The 23,781-nt window shown below is 36.3% G+C and overlaps 1 protein-coding gene across 1 annotated transcript in view; it reads right to left on the bottom strand.

Moving 5' to 3' along the window:
• Positions 1-23,781, bottom strand: part of PLA2R1 (phospholipase A2 receptor 1) — a 41,795-nt gene that overhangs the window by 3,495 nt on the left and 14,519 nt on the right. The window contains exons 10-29 of the mRNA XM_082764112.1: positions 20,041-20,153; positions 17,752-17,921; positions 16,763-16,965; positions 16,328-16,473; positions 15,769-15,853; positions 14,685-14,817; positions 14,208-14,243; positions 13,520-13,677; positions 10,530-10,594; positions 10,057-10,160; positions 8,633-8,775; positions 7,571-7,688; positions 6,698-6,828; positions 6,006-6,150; positions 3,911-4,149; positions 3,226-3,394; positions 2,012-2,152; positions 1,473-1,589; positions 860-1,036; positions 158-187 (exon numbers count right to left, since the gene is read on the bottom strand). Of these exons, the coding sequence (XP_082620238.1) occupies positions 158-187; positions 860-1,036; positions 1,473-1,589; positions 2,012-2,152; positions 3,226-3,394; positions 3,911-4,149; positions 6,006-6,150; positions 6,698-6,828; positions 7,571-7,688; positions 8,633-8,775; positions 10,057-10,160; positions 10,530-10,594; positions 13,520-13,677; positions 14,208-14,243; positions 14,685-14,817; positions 15,769-15,853; positions 16,328-16,473; positions 16,763-16,965; positions 17,752-17,921; positions 20,041-20,153 (2,623 nt within the window). The remainder of the gene's footprint in view (positions 1-157; positions 188-859; positions 1,037-1,472; positions 1,590-2,011; positions 2,153-3,225; positions 3,395-3,910; positions 4,150-6,005; positions 6,151-6,697; positions 6,829-7,570; positions 7,689-8,632; positions 8,776-10,056; positions 10,161-10,529; positions 10,595-13,519; positions 13,678-14,207; positions 14,244-14,684; positions 14,818-15,768; positions 15,854-16,327; positions 16,474-16,762; positions 16,966-17,751; positions 17,922-20,040; positions 20,154-23,781) is intronic.

Here is a 23,781-nt window from a genome sequence, read left to right as displayed (position 1 = left end):
TTAAATACAAAAATACAAATATTTTATGTAAAACACTCTTCATATGCATTTTAAATCACAGGCTTAACAGTTAAAAAAAAAGTAATCTCACAAAATATCAACCCAAAACATATTATTACTCCTTATAAAAATTAAGAAAGGACCAGAAGGAACTTACATTTTTCAGAGGGTGCTGTTGCATCAATATCTGAAATAGAATCCAGAACAGTTAGAAAACTATCGACAGAACTAACAAAAATTAGTATATACACTCAGTGTAACATTGACACTCAGAAGACAATCTGCCCCAAAACATACAAGAGCAGGCTGTTCTTTGTTTAACTTTACTCATGTCAATAGGATTACAACAGGCCAAGTTAAACATGACCAAATCTGTTACCTAAAATATCTTAAGTTCAGAGGAATGTATTAATTGGCATTGTGGCAAGGATGAACAACGGCATTTATGCACTTTAGAATGTGCAAATGCATGAACAGAAGAGTGCAGTGGTGCATTATTTGAGCTATTGGTCCCTGCAGTGATTTTGGCATTTTGGGTGAGCTCTCACAACACTTCAGGTCTCTTGCAGATGTTTTCCCATTGCTCACATCCGTGCAGGTGCACATACTGCAGGGTCTGTGGAGCTCAGCCTGGCTCTCTGTGCACCCATACAAAAGAAAGTCTACTGCAGAATGCAGCAACAAAAAGGCTGCACAGGTTCCTCACAGGGAGGTTACCCTGGCTGGTTTGTTCTTCCACAGATATTTTTTCTAGTACAAAACAACGGAATTATTTAAATGAAAACTGAGAGAAAGTAACAAGGAACACATAAACAATGGTTATAAGGACACGATTGCCTGCTTCTATGAAAGCACGTACCTGCATCCATTTTACATACAAATCCTTTTTTTTCTCTGCACGGAGATATTTGCCATATACCATCTGTGGTCCTCAGGCTGATACAGAAATTTCCTTTGAGATGATCAAATTCAGGCTCTCTGATGCCCCAGTTAGAATAATTTAAGGGAGAGCCATCAGACCAGGAGACTGTCTCATCTAAGGGCAGAAGTTATAAATCATTATAAAATGTTATCATGCTTTGTTAAGCATCTGTGTTTCAGTTGGATTTACCTTCACACACACAAAAAAAATAATACTGTATTAAAGGAATGCCAGGATTTTGTCTGCTTGGCTATTATAATCCTTTTTTGTTGCTTAAGAATTTAAAAACATACTACATAGCTGATACAGAAGATAGCCTGCAGTGCTTCTTTAAGAAGCAAATTAAGGCCCTCTCACACATGCATATATATTGACTTTTCAGAAACCTATTAAACGATTACAGAAAAAAATTGGTACACAACAAACAGGTAATAAACAGCGAAAAAAAGTTTCAAAAGATAATACTGCTTTGGATGGGGCTTATACCAGCATTTAAAAAAAATAAAAAATCCATATTCTTACATTCAGTTCTCTTCCACCCAAAACTTACTATCTGTAACATGCAGGATGTTCAACCAAACCATTTGCACAGAATAACCCAAACTGTGCAATTCTTCCAGAATGAAGGTATTTTCATCTTCATCTTGAATAGTCAGAAGATTAGATCCTGTAGATTAAACACAAAACAGATTTTCAAACAATTCCTGAAACTGAAAATTAACTTTGCGCCTTTTAAAAAGTTAATATGAGGAACCTTAATTGAAAAGGTTGAAATGTCTGGTTATACATTATAACTTCTTAAATTTTGCAACTAATGTTAAAAAGGCTCAGGTTGATATAAAACTCTTTGCACATCATTTTAAAACAATTTTGAAGTGAAGAAATAAGTTTTGTGTCTTATTCCAGAAATCAGTATTTTCATGCAGAAAGGAACATTTTTTGATGTATATAGCCTCCAATTTTGTAGTTGGCTTATGAGCTCCACTGTTGTTATCTTGCACTAGAGAAAATACATGCTGTGATTTTCAGAAGAATGGGGGTTTTTACGATATCATGATGACATTTTACAGCTACAAAATAATCACTTACCTTGATTTCTGCAGACTTCATATGCAGTATCAAAACTTGTGCCCTGGAGAACTGTGGTAAAACTGTAGCAACTGTTTTTGAATTTGATCCAGGGAACAGTTTTTTCTGAACATAAGCCTTTATAGTCAGTGAGTTTCTTCTCTGTGATGGAAATAACAGCACAACTTTATTGGCACTACAACATACACATTAATATAACATACCACACACTGTTTTGGAATAATGCTAATAAGCATGTTATTCTGTTATGTCTCTATTTTTCAAAGTGAAAATCTAGCAACTGTATACATTTGTATTAGAACTGTAGAGCTGGTTTTATTCCAGCTGAAAATCCTTGAGGGCTTGCACAGTAATAGCAGGATATTTATCTAACACAGAGTGATGTGCACGGGGAGTTGAGGAGCATCCGGCAGGCACGCTGGGCTGCTCAGCATCTCCAAGGGATTTCCAGGGGCTGCAGAGCTTCTCTCCACAAAGCCACAAAGATAAATGAATGCCAAATACCGTGGCACGGAGGCAGATAAGAGCTTCCCATTGGAGCTTCCCATTGGAGTGCAGCAACCAGCCTCTCCAGTGTACAACATACTGTGCCAAAGAGCCTCCCTGAGTCAGCTTGAGTGCAGTTCCAGACCTGAATTCTATGTTCAAATAAAGACCAGGTAATTGGTAGAGCTCTAAGGACACTAAATGTATTTTAGGATACAGGAAATTATTCTCACCTTTATTTAAAAAAAGAAGTTGCAAAATCTTTTATGTGCAATCAGTGAAGATGTGACTTATTTTTTCACTTTGCACTAAATGCTTCTCTTTTCCCATTCGACAGTTTATTACAATTAACTGAATTTATTTCCCTTCAAGCTAGTTATTAACAGTCATCATTTTTTCTTAGATAATATAGTATTCACTGAAGAGAGAAAGTAATTTTCTTGTTCCTTTCCTATTATGGCAGTTCTCTTCTCATTTTCAGATGGACTGGACCTGATGGCCAATATTTTATGGGAAACAAAAGGCTTTGCAAATAGGAGATAACAGCAAGAAAATACCAAAAAAAAAAAAAAAATATATATATATATATATATATATATATATCGGTTTTGAATAAAGTATCAGCATTGCTTAACCTCAAATTGATTTATTTCCTTTCATATACTTCCACTGCCCCTACACACATTTATATTAAATCTTCGCAGCTGCAAAACTTAACTTCAACTTACTAGGTGGCACGTGGCAGACTGCTCCTTGCAGAAGTCGTTCACAGTTTGCACTCTTCCAGTGCCCCGAGGTATCCATATACACACAGCTGCCAAAGGCCTGGGACTCGTCATCTTCCCAGAAGGTGAACAAGGACCTAGTCCCATCCGACCATTCAAAGTTAAGCCCATTCTGCCAAACCAAATTTTACATTATTCCTCTGATATACTTTACTGCCATACAAATGCCTTTTCTTCTGGTGGCATCCTGACCAGAGCTCCTTCTACCCCTCCTAGGCTGGGTTATAAACAAATGGCAGTTCCAAAGACCCTCCTGACTTATTTCTAGGAGACCACAAGCTACATCTACCTTGCTTTTCTGTTTGGTGGGTGGGTATTTGGGTCATCAAGTGCAAGTGATTATTGAGCCATAAAGCAGCTCAAAATGAACCATAATTTGAACGTTAACACTACAATATATAAAATTTTTCATTTTTTTAAATGTTTTCTATGGCTTTCATTTTTCAGTACTCACTGCATCAAACCATCTTTCATTAAATCTATGTATCATGTTGCGAAACATAGCTAGGGCTCACGCTAGAGTTTCACTTCCAGCTGAAAACTTCACATAACTTCTAGTGAATGATACAGATATTAGTTTGCTAATGAAAAAAAAATAAATCACATAGACAGTGAATCCATTACGCACATCTGCAGTGAACAGCCCGATCCAGTGGTTGTATCCCAGCCGATTCACAATGACTGTGAGGAACGCTTGGTGATACTGATCTGCAATGCTGACCAACTCAGCTCCATTTGCCATGCAGGTTTTTAAAGCTGCAGACCATGTAAAATTCCCACGTATTAGGTTATATGTTCTGTTTGCATACTCTAAAGTATCTGGCACCGGGTACATTTCAGATGCGTTGATGACATGCCTGGATGTGTCTGTTATAAACAGTAAAAAGATTATTTTTTTAAATGGATAGCTTGAACACAGTGGAACAAATAATAAAACTATGCTTACAAACAAATCTAAAGATTGCAAACTCCTTGATTTCAGGAAGGCACGGCAAACAAAATAGTTGACTACTAGAACAGTATCTGAAAGGTGATCATACCACAAAACTCATGACAAGAGTGAATGACTATAATGTGTCCAAAAGAAAAACCTGGATGGAGTTGGTTCCACTGAGTAGACCTTTGAAAGTCTGCAGGAAATCGCATGGGATTTGGCCATATCCCAGATGTGGGCTGCAGCATGCTCTTAACCCTGACTCCTTGCATGTAATTTAGAGCAGTTCTTTCTTGAAGGGTTATTTGCAATCTTTTCCAAGCTCAGTTCACAGCACAATATGTGGACTCACAAATGATTGAACAGGCACAACTGAAGGGATGATGAACAGTTGCTTCGCTAAGATGTGGAATGTTTATAAATTCAGTTTCCTTTACAGCTAGCAGGAGTGTTAACAAGCATCTTAAAGAAGTTAACTGATTATTTGTAATCCACAAATCATTTACAGTTTGAGAATTCTAAGCAGAACAAGTTCTGCTCTTGAGCTTACTGAAGCGCTCCATTTTGTTCCAGCTTTCAGTGTGTGTCACTGCTTAAAAAATTAAATTAGGAAATACAGTAAAATGCTGACAGAGTCCTAATACGAGCATCACTGTGAGATTAGATCCCAGTTAAGATCTCCCTCCTGGCAGCTTCCCTCCTGGACAGCCTTTTAAAGCCATTTCTGCCTGTTTGGAGCAGCAGCAAGGGGGTTAAGATAAAAATGTAAACACAAACCAATCAGAGGAGGAAAATGCATTTTTTCTTCCCTTTACTGTATGCAAGATTACTCCTGCACTCCCCACAACTGAGCTTTGTAATAAATGATGTCAAACATGGTTATGGTTCTCAAGAGCCACATGTGAGTTCTGCCCAAAGTGTGCTGGTTTACTCTATTTACTCCATTGAGCCTCTTGCGGAGAGCCACAGGAGCTACTTCCTCTTTAGGGCTTAACTATGAGGTGACAGATAAAGCTGAGCCATCCTAAACAACCACCACATCCAGTATAGCCCCCAGGGGTGCTCCACAAAGGCTCAGATGACAGCCCAGCCCTGGCTTTAGAGTGCACACTTTGCCACCAGTCCATTTTGGTAACATGCTGCGACAGCAGCACCAGCAATGCCCAGGACGTGCTCAGGGTCAGCAGCAGCTCCCACCCGAGAGGCAGCTCTGCTGCTCAGCTCGAGCAAAACCACAGCGAAACAACGTGCGTTCCCTGTGAAATCCTGCTGCTTCTGGCAAGTGGACATTACAGTGACAGAAATGGAAAAGCACAAGAAAAAAAGGCAAGCTACGACTGATCAGCCAATTGGCTTGCACTGTTCACAGAAATACATCTTCTAGAGTCTAGTCTGGTCCGAGATTACAAGTCCAACAACAACAAATACTTTCATCCAAATTATCCTGTTTTGCCTTTTGTAATTTCATGCTGGTACTCTGCTTACAATGACAGACAACATGAAATTCCATCTCTAGTCTTAAATCCACAATATGTAGCTCAATGCTAGGAACAAAATTTAACAGCAAAAATTTTTTTGAGAAATTACTTCAACATCACAGCTATTGATTTATTAAATAGTATAGAGCTAGTCTGATGAAATATCAAAGTAAAACTACCTTAAAAATCTTTTTTATTCCTGGTTTTATAGACACCTCTAACAAGCTGCTTCTAGATGGAAATAAAGTGAATAAAATGGAATTCAACACAAGAACAAATGAGAATAGACGCAAACCAAAACAAATTCTTACCCTGCTTTTTTTGGCAAACAAACCCATAATTTTTCTCACAGTTTTCTAAGTACCATTTTCCCGTAAAATAAAAATTCGGGCTATTTGATACCAATGTACAAAGTGGAACTTGCTCTTCAACGTTGGCACTATTATAACGCTGCCTCTGCAATCAACACAGAATCTTACATTAATTATAAAAGACACTATGTAAAACAAGACATAATTAATAATTAACTGAAACTCACTGTTATATGTATGTAGTTAGGTAGAACAATGAACATTCACATAAATGCTATTTGGCCTCGTAGGAAAACATGTTGCAAACTTGCACTGAACAAACTAAAACATTAACCAAAATACTAACTAACTTAGTGTAGAAAATGTACTAAAATATGAAATTCATAATATTATTCATAAACTTTGCTCAGACCTAGTATAAGGTACCAACCATATAATTTAAATCCCAGTGCTTGACTGAAATTGTAAAATAATGGGACTACAGCCATAAATTACATAAATAACTGTCTAGATAGTGCTCTTTTTGCAACCTCTAGCTACACTCATAAAATTGTGCCCACAGTTGTCTAAAGTTGCAGAAGTTAAGAGAAGACTAAGTTGCTATAACAAGTTTGGCCTTGTCTTTGTGGCATTTGTGATGATTGCAGCCAAAACAACAACTCAATGTCCTTAAAACCCTCAGAAATACTCACATGCACTGCTTGAATTGGAGACCAATTGGAATACATTGGAGGATTTTCATTCACCCACTTTTCATAATCATCACTCTGGAAACCTATCCAAACACTAGTTTTCTGTCCAAATAGATTCATTGTTATGAAAGCTGAAAAATGAAAACAGAAGTAAAATATCAAATACATTAAACTGGTAACCATTTGGTTGAAGTCTCTTCCAACACGTTAAAGCACTGAAAAATAAAACTACCAATCAAAGGCATTACCTACTTACTAGAAAGCAGGAACATGAGTGGCATTTCATTGTCATCTAGCTATAAATTCAGTAGCACTAATTAACTTCAGCTGGGTCAAGAGCTAGCCTATTAAGTCTTCTAGAAATTGTGACAGTAGTTCGAACAACTTAAGCTGGAGTACAACTTTATTCAGGGTACTGGATCGTTGAAAAAACTTTTTTCATTTTTGGTGAAAAGAAATATTTCTCAAATAAAGTTAGCCAATTAGATTCTTGCCACCTCCAAACAGAAGGTTTTACAAATGCATGGAATTCAACCACAGATTTTTGTGAATATGGATTTTAAATATTCCTGAATGTGCTAGCATTCACTTCACTAACATTTCCAGCCTAGCACTTTGTGCTATAATATAGATCAGATTTTAAGTAATATTAATGGATAAAAATGAGATTGCTTTGACAACAGTGTGATGTTGTATTCTTTATATTTTGGGAAAACAGGAAAGAAAACACATACTGATCTGTTTAAAGCACTGGAAACCTGAGTCCAATTTGTGTGATCTTTTTTCCTAAATCTGTATCCAAGATTAAACCTTATTAAAGCATCACAGTGAAGATGAAATTTCATTTATTTAAAAATATGTTCAGTATTCTACCTTGTTCCAGTTCATCTTCGAGGGAAGCGAGGGAACCATCATATCTACTGCAGAATGCTTGTGCAGAGTACCAGCTCCTCAGGTGGTCTGGATCCTTCGGAATTTGTATCAAAAAGCACTGTTTCAAAAAATAAAAGGCTTGCTTTGTTTTTCCTCCAGTTTAAACTGCTCACCAGTTATTAAAAGTGCTGGATCCACAGCCACAGATACCATGCGGTCAGTAGCATACTACTGCATTTCACATAAAGACACAGGTCTCCTTCCCTGCTTTTCCAGTGTCTAACCTGTCCTGCTGAGAACCCCTGGATACCATCAGGTGGGCTAGTTAGGATTTGAATCATTGCCACTGAAACACTTCACACACTTTACTGAAACTACCTATTTCATTAGTTTCTGTCCTGTATTGGATCATTTCCACATTCTTGGTATTGGTGTTCAGCTGCACTTAGGCTTGGATTCAAACTGTTTGTTTAAAAATAAATGTAATCTAGGTTAAATTTATCATTATAGTCACTGCATTTTAGCACTGGCATAAGCCTGGACACCTCAATGCACGTCACCGTTAAGGAATGTATGTGTTTAAGAAAAGCCTAATGAAGTGACTGCCTTTGAAACTTCAATTTCAAATAGGCTTCAGTTTATAAGCATCTTTGACAAACACTATTTGAAACCACATCTTTAGGAGGATGACATCCATCGTATACACCAAGGGGTCAGAGTTCTGTTTTTAGGCCATAACAGAATTGTTACAATGGGAAAAGGCATGGAACAGGCTTTTTGATGGCATATGTATAAATGTGCTTAGAAAGCTTTTGCATAAATAAGTATACATTTCCTTGAACTAAAGTAGAATTTAACACCGTATTAAGGCACTTTCTGTGTACAAAGCTACTTAACAGTCATAAACCTTCATATCACCATGTCAGTATTCATAAACCTAAGGGCCCTGCTTTCAAAAACTAAGAAAGTTTTCAAATACTGAATAATCTTTAAGAAGTCCAATTTCTGTCATAAATATGGAATGCGTTTTGAATAGTCAAACAGCAGGAAAAAATGTTTTACTTTGAATCCAAAGTGCAACCAGCCCTTGGGACATATTCCTTGTTGGTTCTGGTCTTTTGGAATCTCTTTCTCAATTTTCCATGCAATTTTACGTTTACAAATACAAGGAAGAGAAACAGTACAGTTTTCATCACCCCAGAGTCCTGTGTAAAAAGAAAAAAAAAAAAAATCAGAGTTCAATATTCACCTGAGAACTGGAAAGAACATTTTTTTTAGCTTAGATATTGTTAAGAAGGGTATCCCCTTTATTGGTTGAACAAGTCAAGATCCTACATCAAACACATTTGGACATATCATGTTATAGTACATGTGATGGTCCATGGGGCTCACATTTTTATTCACAGTTTGATTTTATTAAGTTAAACCAATTCCTCTACGCTGAGTCATGTAACATATGCCTATATCATCATTTAAAAAAAAAAAATCAAAAATCAATTATATATAAAAAAAAAAAGAGGAAGCATATAGAAATTACGTCTTCCAGATAAAATAGTTTGACTTCCTTTCATTGAAAATTGTTGGCAAGATGCAGGTAGTGACATCCAGTGCTGACCTGCTTAGAAGGAAAATAGATTTTTCAGAGGAACACAATGCACTCAACAATTTGTTGACCTGCTCCCATCTGTTGGCCAGCTGATGGGAATGGGCGGGATCCTCTTCCCCCCTTTTTTTTTCTTTTCAGTTTTGGCTTTTGGATTACAAGAGTGCAACTGGATCACTTTTTTCAGCTCTTCTCATAAATATAAAGCTGGATATTTTTTTCTTCCAAAGAACCTGACATGTTTACCTTATCATATGACTCACATATCAGAAAACAGAAACTGAGAAATGATAAAAATCACTGGAACTGGCAACATTTTAATTTATTTTATTACAGCAGCAAAAGAAAGATCTATGTGACAATGTAGAGGCTAGCACCATTAGATAACAAAACATGGTACCCAAAATTCTTCAGCAGATTGGCTATGCGATCAAAAATGAGATAGAAACCTGAGTATTTAAAAATGTTTGCTGATATAAAAACAGTTTTTGAAAGTAGGAAAAATTGCAGCTCGGTCCATCTGGCTCTTTTGGTTATGAGAAAAGTGACTGTGAAAACCAGCAACGCATCAACACTTTTTGCTGTGCCACATAATAGATTCTTAAGTAAAAGTAAAGATTCAGTATCACTGGGGTATTTATATTTTGACATTAAAATACTAGAACTATTAATATACTTTTAAGCCCCATCACCTTGTCTCAGAGAAAATTCATGATACTTTGCTGCTCTTTTCTTAACCATAGAAACAGCTATGCAATCTATAACCACGTAACAAGATTGTAATACAAACTGCACTTCTTGAAAGCAATTAAGAACATAACCCCCTTTGGAAAACAACAGAATCAATTCACAACTTCTGCAAAACAGGAAATATAAAATGAACCTGTTTGTGATGAAATGAAGCCACATCTTTTCCCTGGTTTATGCAGATCTCGTTCTCTCCCTTCATTCCAGTTCTGATATGTTACTAGTGATTCATCTCTCCAGCTGCACAGAAATGTTAAGAGTGTAGTTACACTTTTCCCTGTCCTGACCTAAAAATACAGCCCCCATTAAAAGTGTTGTAAGTAGATACAGGGTAAAAAGTGCCCATTTATTAACTAAGCGTTAAAACAAATGAAGAATGGGTTGGTAGTCAAGCTTTGGCTTTCATCTTTTGTACCCCTTTCAGAAGAAATACTGTAACATGGAAATAAATGAAGGGTAATGTATTCTGAAAGGTATTTACATGAAAGCCGAAGTTGTCTCTTGAATATCCCACTCAGTCATCAAACAGTTTTAGTCCATCAAACTGAACGGCAGCTTGTAAACAAGACATGCCAAGTACAAATCAGAGCAGCTGAAGCACACGCTTACCGAAATTCATTGCTGGCATTTTCTGCGTGCAATCCAATCCACCAGTGAACATCACTATTCGATAGCTACAAAAAAAAAAAATGTTTTGCCATATGTTTAACTGTTGTTGCCCTCTTATCAAAGCATTAACAAACTCCTAAAACCAGACCCTGTTTGTATTCAGGCAAATAGCATCTCCTTTTGGGTTCAGATGGAAAAACAGGTGCTGAACCCTGCCTGTGTGAATTTACGGGACTACTTCTGCCTCCCTTCAGCAAGGTTATTCGTCTAAGTAAAGCATGATTTAGCCCTGTTTCCACTGGACTGCTGATGTAACTAGGTTGTCAATTTAAGGAATTTACAGCCTATCTGCCCTGGCAATTACTGTAGTCTTGGTTCAAAACTATAACTTAAGTAATTATCTATTTTTAGTAAAGTACAAATATTTCCTCTGAGCATTAGATAGACCTGATGTTTCCAGTATGCTTTCTAAGAGCATTTACATTACTTCTTATAGCTCATACAATGGATTCATAGACACACTTTTTAGACTGATTGTTATGCTCATGAAAGGTTCTAGACTTCCGGTCCTAAATGGCAAAGTATTATGGATAATTCACAGAAATAATGTAATTCAAACAGCCACTTATTACTGCTGTGCTAACTTGATTCTGATTTAAACTCTGAAGAAGCCTTCACTTTCAAGATCAGTCAAAGAGTCACGGTTTGGGTTCAATGGGAAAGTCAATAAGGAAAAAAAAAAAAAAATGTTATGAATGTTACAGGGCGCTGTAAATGTTATCTGGCCATTTGGAAGCATTACTTTTTCTCCAGAAAGAATTTAAGTGCCCTGTGTATTTTGGCAGCCATACAGCCCTTAGAGTTAGTTAGGATTTCATAAGCTAACAGCATATATAGCAATATCAAATTAAAAAAAATAAAAATCAACGTTTTGGACAAAGAACAGATTCTAAGTAATGCTGTCTGGTTTGATATTGACTGGGCCTTGAGTTCAGCTTTCTAATCATAGCACTTAGCATACATCACAATTTTTACAGTAGTGAAAAATGTGATTTTAAATCCTGTGTGAAGAAATTGTTACAAAGTTTTCTAATAGCACATACAAATTCTATCCAGACTCCTCGTTATTATTTTAGTGATTGCCATCCTTACTCCTGCTTCCACAGAAAATCAGTTACAAGCATTTAAGGACACACCTGGCTGTATTGCAAAAGTTTAGCCAAAGGCAGCAGGTTTTAAAATAGCTCAATCTGTCATATTCTGAAATGAAGCTTGAAGTTAACCCAATTTCAAATGCAAATGGAGTAAACTTGGCATTCTCACCATCAAATGCTACGATATCCACTACTTCAGTTATGAAGCTGCTTTTGAAAGATCTCTTGTAAGTAAATATGACTTTAAAGAAGCATCCTGGTTAGCCATTTTAAGTGATGTTAAGTTGGAAAAATACATCTTTTTTTACAGCTTTGTCATTTTTGAAGTCACAAGCATACAGTTTTAGATAGGACAGTAATTTCATGACAGCACAGTAGTATCTAGTAGGCATGGATGAAGACAGCTATATCAAGTTATGCTGCTCTTCCACAGTAAGCTATTTCTGCCATGAACTGATGGTTTAGATCCAGTTCACCATGTCTTGATACAAAATCACTTTAGCAAAAGACGAAAATGACACATAACTCACTAGAAACTTAAAATACCATCCTACTAGAGAACAACCGTCCTTGTGTTTTTATTTTATGTTAAAAGCAGAGAAGGCTGTACATAACGCAAGCAAAACTACATAGGCATAAGTCGAGAGCTTTTCTGGCTCAGCACTAGTTGTTGTTCTAATGATTAAACTTTGCTATCCCTTTACATTACAACTGAAGGATTTTGCCTTCAGTAAAGCAGACAGTTTTTCAGTTATTATATGAGGAGTTTTTTTTGTATTTTCCTTCTTTCATTTTACTGAGAACACCTAAAAGAAAACACACTGTTTCTTGGAAATTCATCTGCTTCTGCAGTTATTTCTCAACTTGTGTTACCTCACTGTAGCTCTACAGAAATTCTGCTTTCTTACAGAGAGGAATTTAGAGCCAGATGTCTTTTTCCATATAAATATGTCCAGTATTAAAGGGGTCTTATTCAGGAGAGACCATACAAAGCTGCAGAAATAGGGGAATTTTGCCCAAGGTGACATATATAGAGGAAAAACTGATGTATTTTCCAAGGTCATAAGAACCCATCACTAGGGTTTGGAGCTCTAGATGAGATTAAGGTGCAGGGAAATCAGTACTCTGAAATCAGGAAACATTTTGGCCAGCACTGCCCAGGATTAATCTTTCCAATCATGGTGTTAAAGATTCAAACCATGAAGACTGTTTCAAACATCTGGATGTACTGCCCATCTCATGCTAATATACCCACTGAGGTGTCCCACAGCACTGCTGCTCCCAGACCAGCTGCCAGTCACTGAATGGGAACCAACTGCAATTATGAAGCTGTGTGGGATCAGGAGCAATCATCTGGGTGCAGAACTGGCACATGAACAACTGAGGAGCCATGAGGGGCAAGCATGAACTCAGCTCAGCTGTGCTAGTATCTGCATCCCCTTGGTCACAGAGGGGTGGAAGCAGAAAAAGATAAGTGGGACACGCATGTGAAACGTCTTTCTCTTACACGAATTCATGTCTACCTAATTACTTTCATAACTTTGGGACAGACAACTGTTTTTTGATCCTTTTACAACTCTTGAGGGAGACAGACCTGCTCATTAGCACAATGATTATGCAGATTCTGAAATGTCACTGACTTCTTTAGCTAAGCAGGGCCCCAAGGAGGGACGTGAAAAATAAAGACAGCCAGAAAATTATTTCTAAAGTAAAATGTCTTTTGGATTTTACCTGAAGTAATAGGCAATCAGACTTTCCAAAATACGCAACAGAAAATAACTAGTAAAAAAAAAAACAGGGAGAGCATTTATTTGTTAAAATTATAGTCTCTGTTACCTTCTTAATTTTATTTTCAATAAATGCTTGTTCACCAGAAGAATTTATTGTTGCCATTCCACTACGAAGCCAGCCACAGATAAACTCATAGGTGTCCCAGTCTGTAGGATTTACGTGGAAAAGATACTCTGCTCCTTGGTAATATGACCATGGTAGTTCTAGAAAACGAGCAGAAGAGTGAGAACTGTGCAGGCATAAAACCTCACTGGAATTCACGTTCTTTGCAACTCACGTGGCCTGCTTCCAGCCACCTGTCATGGGACAATATTCCACAACTAGCAGCAAAACCGTATTTGACAGATTGAATTATGACAACGAATGGATAATTAGCAATTTTCGGCTTTATATTATATCCTGTGTTAACATAGCAATGTTAACAGGGTTGCCTGGACTTTGCAAAAAGGCAATTTTAATGTTATTGAGAGGATATCAAATTCACGTGTGTAATACTGGCAATATTTATTTATTTTTTTTTATCTAACCTAAGTAGGATCTTACTTTTCAGTGTTCTTAACCAAAAGAGCAGCACATGTTCTTCTGTAGCAACAAGAAGTTCCTACAAGGTTACATAATTTAAGTTTTTAACTTAAAACAGTTTAGTTATTTATTTTTACCAACAGCTTAAATTACATTTTTTAATGATAATATTTCAAGATGTGACAAAAAATTAGAAAAAAGGTTTTCATACCAGCTATGTACCAATCTGGATTCTTTGGTTTAACACCTGCGAAAATACATAAATAAATTAAAACACATTAGATTAAGAATGAGAAGAGATACTGCACTGAAATTACTTTCCCCGCATGGTGAGAATTTAATCGAAATGATGAAGAATGTTGCTATTCATGTCCAGGGACAAAAATAGAAAAAAAATTGCCACACCTAGCAATCTTAACATTTTTAGCAACTTTTATACATCAGGACTTTGGTTAACTCCTGCTAGCTAAATACTAATCGTTGCTACCCATTTTTAACCTGCCTGAACAGATAAGTCTTTGTAACTGGCCAACAAACCCTAATGGTTGCATGCAGCTTTGCCATGATTTCATGCAGAAGACCAATAGGGAGATTTGGACAAAGAACAGTCTTTTAGATATTTTTTCTTGTTTCCCCTGAATTACAAGTCAAGGATGTAATATGCAATGTGTGTTAATTAAAATTTCACCTTTTGGTATTTTGCATATCCATTCACGTTTTTCATTGCAGTGAGCAGGAAAGACTGTTTTATTTACTTTGAACACACCACAGTTTCTTGAATCATCTTCAACATATTTGCTCTCCAAAAATGAAGACACAACCTGCAAACAGCACAGACATTATTTTTAAGGGAAAATTCAAGATAAAGCATTTCAAAATTATTATAATGGAAAAAAAGGAAGGATATGGAGATGTGCTTCATGAAGAAGTAACTTCCAGACTAGGGAACTAGAGGATTACCTAAGTTATGGTGGTATATTAAAAATGGGATCCATACTAATTTTCTTGCGATGTCCTGTTCAATTTCCTATCTTAAATCAGACTCTACCTTTGTAAAAGAAATTGCATAGCTATGAAACCTAAAAGTTTTTTGACATGGCACTGGAACAGTATCCCCAGGGAAGTGGTCATGGCCCCAAGCTTGCCCAGAAGCATTTGGACAACATTCTCAGACATACAGTTTGATTTTGGGTGGTGCTGTGTAGAACCAGGAGTTGGACTCAATGATCCTTGTGGGTCCCTTCCAACTTGGGATATTCTAGGATTCTATGATTAGCAGTGGTCGTCCAAGCCCAACAGCCTTTGCTTTGGTTCAGCACCTTACATGACTGAACTTTGCACTCATATTCTGCAATTACTTAAGTAGTGACGGCAGAGCTGGCACCGTTCCTTACGGCTGAAAACTAATTACAGTTCAAAAACTGACCCTTCTGTGTACTCCAAAATCCACATGCTTGTTCAGAAATCTTTTACAATGCAGTGTGACATATCCTGGGCTAACCACAACATGCTTTGCAGGAAAGCACACATCCACAAAACTTTATAATTCTACTAAATTCCTTTTGCAGTTGTACAACCCTTTTGCACAGGCTGTTTTAATAGTAGTATAATGTTAACCCTGCTGTAACAATTATTTTAAATGTAGTATGTGGTTGTGAAAAAAGCAGAACTTTCCTGGCCAACATTTGTCAGTTCACATGGCTTATTTTGGGGAACTGATGCACAGATATTACTTGAGAGGTTTCTGAAATATATAGTATACGTGTATTTACAGGTGTTCTGTCAGACCACTGCCACGTCCCTCCAGAAAGTGGGTTTCTTTTATTAAATCCAATCCAGAATTGTCTTTCTTCTGTCCTGTGGTGGGAGCAGAAAAATACTTCTTACACGCTTTTTCCTTAGCTATTTCACAGATTATTTTTTAATTAGTGCAAATACTCATTCATTTATTTATCTCACGTATCATACTGTATTACATGTATTTATAGTTTAGTATCTGGTTTTGTTTCTAAAATGTCAGGTTGTATTTTAAAGAAGAAAATGTTTAAAGTAGGATCAAATTGCAGAACCTTCATTTCTACAGGGAATGTTACTCACAAGACACTTTGACATTAATAGTCATTTGACACCTACTACAGAGATCATCTTCAAAAACAATCACATTACAGTGTTGGTATTACACTTCTTTTCACCCATTTCTAAATTCATGAGTCAAGAGTAGAGACTTCCTTAGATACTATTAAAGAGCATGGAAGGCCTTAAATCATACATTATTTTTACAGATTAATACATTTAAAATAAACCTTGTTGATGTTAATAAAGTGTACTTACCTATCAAAAATTGTATATAACAAATTGTTTAGAAACATCTCTTCATAGATATGGGAAAAACTAGCAAGATGTGCTCCAAAATCTTGGCATAAAGTTTCTGCTTCATCCCATGTTCTTTTCATCAGAACTTTTTCACTGTGAAATATCTGCAATAAAATAAACACTGTCATAAATGCAGTTGATTTTGGAGAGCAAGTTGTTTCAGAAGCCCATAAAAATCAAATATTATTTGCAGTTTTTCCTATAATAAAGTCCTACACATTTCTAACATAGTTCCAATTGAAGTCTTAAAGACTTTTATTCACTTTAAAATACAGTGAAGGATGGTAACAGTTAGGTAGAAGAAATATTTTATCTAAATATTTTTGGAACAGTTTATTCCTACACTGATGCAGAATCAATTTGCCATTTCATAAATTCAAGTTTGCCACTTACCTTGTAGCAGTTGAATAGGTTGGCTTCAGACTCCCATCCAAAGTAGCAGGAACTCAAATGTCTTTGAAAAGTAAGTTCAGGTTCTTCATAGGAATTGATTTTTTGCTTGCACAATGACATTGCTTTGAAGTTCCTACAGCTTTTTACCTCCCAATAACCAACAGGGTTCTCTCCGCGCATTGCCACACATCCTCCAGAATGACCTAAAGCACAGAAGTAAGCATCGAGTGCTGGAATAAAGCACTGGAATTTTGTGAATTTTTGGTGAAATGTCTGTTTTATTGGCATCCGGTTCTATATAAAACCTTGATGGGATTACAAAGCTAGCAAGTTCTCTGGTCAGTGACCAGGTTGTAAGCCTGTCTTGGCTGACTTGAGCTTGCAAAATGAACAAAGGATTCCTTTCACAAAATGCAGAAGATAAAATGCGACTTAAAATAGTACTTTAACAAACTGCAGTAGTAAAGCAATAAATGTAGAGTCAAAAACTTGGAAGAAATTAGTGAAATGGCATGTATTTATTTTCATGTCTCCTTCTCTGGTATCTTTAAGAGGTTTATGCTTCAAAAGATGAAGAACTTAAAATTCTAGTCATCTAAAGAGTCAAAAGCTTGGCAACAACATTGGTGGTCATATTTGAATGTTCAAATGTTCTGTACATTAACCTGCTATTTAATTTTATCATTTCTATTTTCTTGTAAAGTTTTCCTCTGTATTACTATAAAGCAAAAAAAAAAAAAAAAAAAAAAAAAAAAAAATCAAACAAGCAAACTAAGTATCAGCAAACTGAAGAGGAAGAAGAAAAAAAAACCTCCACACAGTGTCCTTATTGTCAGAAATGTATGTAAGACAATCGATACTCTCTTCTTCATATAAAATGCCAAAATGGCAAACCATGTGTAATGAGAGTTTTTTGCTCCCCACAAGTCTTTTTTGTTTTGTTTTGTTTTTTTTTTTTGGTTTTGTTTTTAAATCAGTGCATTACTCACGTGGCTGATGCTTGTTCCAGTTTGCGTAGCTCACAGAGTGATTCTTCCCATCTGTTGTTAGCCAAAAGTATTCTCCTGTGTTATTAAGGTCTTGCAGACCTATCCAAAAATAAGTTCTCTCAGATTTTACCATGCTATGGATCATGCTGGTGATAAAAGCTTGTTCAAACCTTAACAAAATGATCAGGACAAAAAGCTTGTTAGAATATACATCAATTGGTGTTGTGGCAAGTAGGCATCACGAAAAAATGTAATCACCCAAGAATAGAAAAATATCTAAAACGTATTTAATTTTCTTTACAGAATTCTGTGGTAAATTTCACACAAAACTCTGTAGTATAAAGCAAGCATATTTTTTCCTCCTTCTTCTTCCTTTTTATTTTTTGCTCTCCAGCATTTGTGCACATTCAAGGAACCATACATTGAAATCTCTCAATGCTTATGCTACAAAATGTTAAAACAGAATATATTCATGATGAACAGATAAAAGTAAGGAAGTCTTTAAAGTAGAAAAGATAGTAGGGTCACAAAAAGATACAGAATAAAGAAAAGCAAAAGCTTTAGCACAGAAGTATCTTATTAGAACTGGACACACAAAATGGCACTAAAAATCAGAGCTGAAGGATTCAAAGCACCAGCTGTTCCGAGCTGTTTTGACTGCAGAAGCAATTAGTTTTTCCTTCTGAAATTTACTCATTTAGAAACTTAGATGAGACATTTAGATCTTTTTCAAGTAATAATGGTTGCATACAGCAGCCCCTTGTCACTTCAATGTAATTTATTCAGATATAATTGGTATAGCATTATACAAAAATGTTTTAGTTTATAAGCACATTTAATCAGCTTATGAAAATATACATGTTAAAGTTCTCAGCTTGATAAAGACTTATAAAACTTCTCTATTTTTTCCTCCAGATTGTGAAAAGAACTGCTAAATACCGTAAGAATGATGTTAATGTAAAAATCTGAATGTATCTGTAACACTGAGTGACTGAGAACTTCTTTATTTATTTTTCATTTCCTTTGCATGTTCTCTTTTTACATCAACTCTTTCTATCCAATATAATTTTAATGAATATTTCAGGATCAACACACTGAGAAGTTTTTATATTTGTCACATCAGAGCAACAAAGCTAAGCAGTAATTAAATTTTAAGCTAACCTAGCTTCCTTTGTTGCTCCAACATCGGAACTGGAAACTAACGTAATAAACAGTGATGGCTACACCCAGCAAAAATAAAATAAAAACAAGTAAAGAGAAAAACATAGAACACATGCTTCCAGTGATGTGCAGCATGCCCTTAGCTCCCTTTCAAGTTTGAGTTGTAAACACTCAGCTGCCCAGAATTTGTCCTTTATTCTCTTAGTAAGAATTATTGCTGCATTGCAGTATACCATTGTATTTACTTTGCACAATCCTGAAATCACCTAGCAGGCCAAATTTCCATTAATTTAAAACCTTATGTTGGGTAGCCCACGTTTTCCTGAAGTTTCTAGCTATCGCACATCTGATTATGAGTGGTCACAGTGCTTCCCCAGGGTCCTAAAGGGATGGAAGATTTCCTCTTTAAGGCTTTTTTGTTTGTTTTTGTTGTTACTGTTGTGATTTTTTTAAAAAACACGTATGTGTAGATTAAAGCATGCATAATATATATCTATTTGAAATAGCAGTATGTCAAACTAATTGGAATCCAACATATAGGGTAAGTCATAAAACAGACCAGAGAAAATCCAAGCATCTGGACATCTGAGGAGAAGAAGGCTTTGCTGAGGCTGGAATATAGGTAGATAGAAAAAAAAAGGAAGACAGAGGTCAGATGCTCTTCAAACATATATGCTCTCCCCTGGGTTTGCTGAGGATTCATGTAAAACGTAAAACTAAATAAAAACATTTATAAAACAGTAATTGATTTGGATTAAAATCTTAAGGATTTTGATCACAAAAGTTAAATGCACTGTCATTTTTCAGTATAGCTTCCAAGTACACTAATAAAATTTCTTAAAGATGTTACATACCTTTGTATAAAGTGCTTTGTTTAGATTCCTGCATGCTCACGTGTGCACATTGCTATACATCTAAAGTAGACTAACAACTGCTTTTTACTAAAATTATTTTCAATTAAAAAATAAAGCAGAACAAACCTTTTATTCTCACCAATGTTAGTAATTATGCTCAACTCTCACACAAACAATATTTCATAATAGTAATATCTTTTGCCATGCAATGCTTTCTGAAGTTAGAATAGCTCTTGTTAGAAGCATCTTCACACTGTCTGATAGGATTAACTACCTGTTTGTTACTGAAACAAGTGCAGATGGGCAGAAATAACCACTGGAAGCATGTTCAAAACTTCGAGGGGTACTGTCGATTTTGTAACAATATCCACCATGTCTTTCCCATCCCTTTAAAGAAATGAACATTGTTTTATGGATTATTATATTGCTGTTAAAAACTTGATCCCCTTTTGTTGTTTCTGTCTGTTCGTCACTTGTGACCCTACAGCCCTCTTCCTTTCCACTGTGGCTCCAGAACACTTACCCTCAAGGTCACTGAAAAGGTGGGTGAATTTAATGAAATAAAGTTGAAATCCTTAAACTGTGCAAAAACTGGCTAAATACACACAGGTGGTAACATCTTTCATGGGCAGGACGAAGATATGGGCAACTTAAAGGCACTCCCTCCACACACTACTTCTGTTTGCATTTTATACTTTGAACATTGATTTACTGACTTAGTCTGGGGGTGTATGCCAAGCTTTTTGGCACGAAGCATGTAGTAGCACTCTGGTTTATAGCTGTGGTAGCTCATTCCTGATATTGAATATCTGAAGTGCAAGGTAAACATTGCCTTGTTAAATTCAGTTAAGTTGCTTTAAAAAAAAAAAAAAAAGCATTACCTATGCCCTTTGTCTTCAAGTGTAAATTGAAATATGTATGTAAACTCCGGGATTTGGGGGGTGGAAGAGGTTTAAAGTATTGAATAAAAAGCTCCTCTACATCATTCCTGGCAACTACAGAAAAAGCTTTTTTAAAAAATAGCTATGGTGACACAAGGCCTCCTCCTTCACACAGCATGCTCAAGTGCGTTTCTTCCTTGTTCAACTCTTGGCATGTTTAGTCACTCAACAAATTTCCCCTTCTCATTACCACTTCTCTGTCTTTTTTGGCAGGGTAGAGAGGTCAGAAATCAAATTAACTGTGGGAGAGGCTGTCATACAAACAGTCAGAGCAACAAATCACCCAGCCTGGCCCACAGCCACCCAAGCGCTCTGTGGGAGGGCAGGTGAGAAACAGCAAAGCTCTGGTTCCCTTCAGCTGGAGTCCTCCAGTGATCAAGTGAATTGCATGAAATTAAGTAAACACAATCATTCTAACCTCTTGGAAATTTTAATTGGGAACAAATGGCACCTCATAACCTTCCTCTGAAAGCTTTCTTGGTGCCTTAAGTCTGGAGGAAAGAAATTTGACACTAATCTTTATTAAAATTAATAATAACTGTGGAGTAACTAGACGATGGTAAGTTTGCATTGAGGGCAAACACGGGTTGAGAAATTCCAAACTTTAAAGGCTGAGTAATCAGTCAACCAAATGGCATTCAGTGCAGATAAATATGATGTGATGTATTATGGGGACCTCTCCTGTCCCCACCGAATCATTTCATTTGTGCTGTGAGGGACACCTACCTTGCTCCTACCAGACAGGAATGAGATTTGGGGGTTACCTTCCACGGAAACACCAGCTTTGTCAGTAAGTCAGATCAAACATTAAGAATTAGAAGGAGGGAGAGAACAGAGAAAGCAATTATGTCCTTTAAAATTCATTTTTTATTTCATTTTTTTGAGTTGCAGCCCCCAATCTCAAAAAAGGATGTTAGAAAAGAAGGGCAACAAGGATGACCAAACATATGTAATTGCTTCCACATAAATAATAACCAAGTAGGTTGGGTCTCTTCAGTCTGGAGAAGTGATGCCTTAAGGAAGGTACTACACACATCTACAAAACCAGGAGTGCCATGGAGGCAGGTGTGACTACCCCAACAGGAGACTTTGGGGATAACAAATGAAGCTTAGCAAGGAGGAGGTGGATTCAATGTGGAAGACAGTGTTTTTCCACACAAAGGGTAGCAGATTTATAGATACCAGTAAGTAATGTTGTAAACTCAAAGAATTAGAATGAGTTCAAGAGAAAATTGGACAAGCACTTGGAGGGGAAAACCAGTGTGAACTCTTAGATACACAAATCATAAAAGGCTCTGGAACTCCCCCGAATGGTCGGAGGTCAAGGGAAATTGGGGGATGTGTTACCCACATTTGCCCTTTTCTGCTCTTCCCCAGACATTGCTTCTGGCCACTGCTGGGAAGCAGAGCACGACCCGGATGGACCCTTATTCTGAGCAGTTGTCCTTCTCTTTATGAGGTTTTATAGCTTTAATAGCAATTCTCTTCTCAAAACTGCAGTTCTCTCATACTACAACATCCACACAGACAAATGCTTGATTTAGTACTATACTGTTATCTTTTAATGCACTAATTGAAGTGTAGAAGACTGAAGAAAGTTACCAGTACCAATATTGTCAGTTCTGTACACAGAAACTCCCAACTCAATTATCAAACAGCTGACAACTCCACTGCCTGTTTCAAAAGCTGATTTAAAGAAAATGTCTAAAGCTGTTAATTCAGTTTTGGGGAAAACTGCATAGAGAATGTGACCTTTGCAATACAATGTTTATTGTCACTAATAGCCTGCCAACTAGGAAAAAAGAATAGTTGACCTGCTAAGGGAAAAAAGTCCTTAACACTTCTTGTGTTTTCAAAAGACAGAAGTGTAGGTTTCTGCCGTAACTTGATATTGCAAAAACTTCACTCAGCAGAACCACAGAGAATTTTAAGGACTAGTTCATCCAATTCACAAGTCATAAAATCAACATGAGATAAAAGCTCAGTAATAACAGGTAAGACTATAAAGCTTTGTAAAAATAAATAATTATGCCCAAGGCCAAAGCTCCCTGAGTCTATCAACCATCACACATGAATGACAGTAACAGGTTAACGAAGCAAAAGATCAAATGTGAGAAACACCAATAGGTACTCTATACATTTAGGGTAGATTAGCAACAGAAAAAAAAAGAAAAAAGTGTAACTGTATGAAATAAAGAGCTAGCCCTAGAAAACTAGGCTGACAAGTAACAAAAATATATATATAGAATATTAAAAGAGTATTGTTAAGACAAAATGTCTGAAATAAAAGGCAACTTTCAGTAAGCTTAGAACTGATTTAACTTGATTAAATCATTATGACTCTTTCGTGTCAGAAAGAAAAGAATCTATAGAAATCAAGAGACTGTAAGAGCATTCACTATGTATTTCTAGAGGGTATGAAACATTAACAAGCAGAAATTTATTCTGAACAGGAAGCTTGCCAGAGCATACCAAACTACTTAAAACCAATGACTCTTAAATCTCAGTTCTGTGCGGTACCCAAAGTTCAAGTGCTGTCAGCTCCTAACTACAACTGGAAGTCCTGATGCTCAGCACATTTTTTCACATGGTCAGGACTTTAACAAACTTTTCTTAACACTTCTAACACATTGCATTCTTGAGTGCTAAAATACATTGGTCCAAATGAATCAATCATCTTTTGGAAATTTTAACCTGGAACAAAGCAGTAATGATATGGCCAGAACGCTATACATCTGGGGAAAAACAGCATCCGGCTCCGGACAGTTTAGCTTCCACCTTCTTACAATTTAACTGAACTATGAAAAGAGGCAAAAAAAAAATGAAAAAAAAAAAAAAAAAAAAAAAGGAAGAAAATGACCTAAAGGGTAAAGAAGTTAGAGGGCATATACTTTTGTTGATAGAAAAAGGAGAAGAGGTTCACAGAACTTCTCCAATGACAACATTTTAAGAACATAAATTCCACAAGTTTGTTGTTTACACTGTTGTATACACAGGTAAAGGAAGCAATGGCAAATAAAATCATACTTTAAAGAGTTACCTATTACTAGCAAAATGTCAAGCCTAAAAGCCTG

Source organism: Aythya marila (assembly GCF_965140915.1).
Source record: "Aythya marila genome assembly, chromosome: 6".
NCBI classification, from domain to species: Eukaryota; Metazoa; Chordata; class Aves; order Anseriformes; family Anatidae; genus Aythya; species Aythya marila.
Note: the sequence above shows the minus strand (reverse complement) of the source record. Positions and strands in the feature narration are given on the sequence as shown.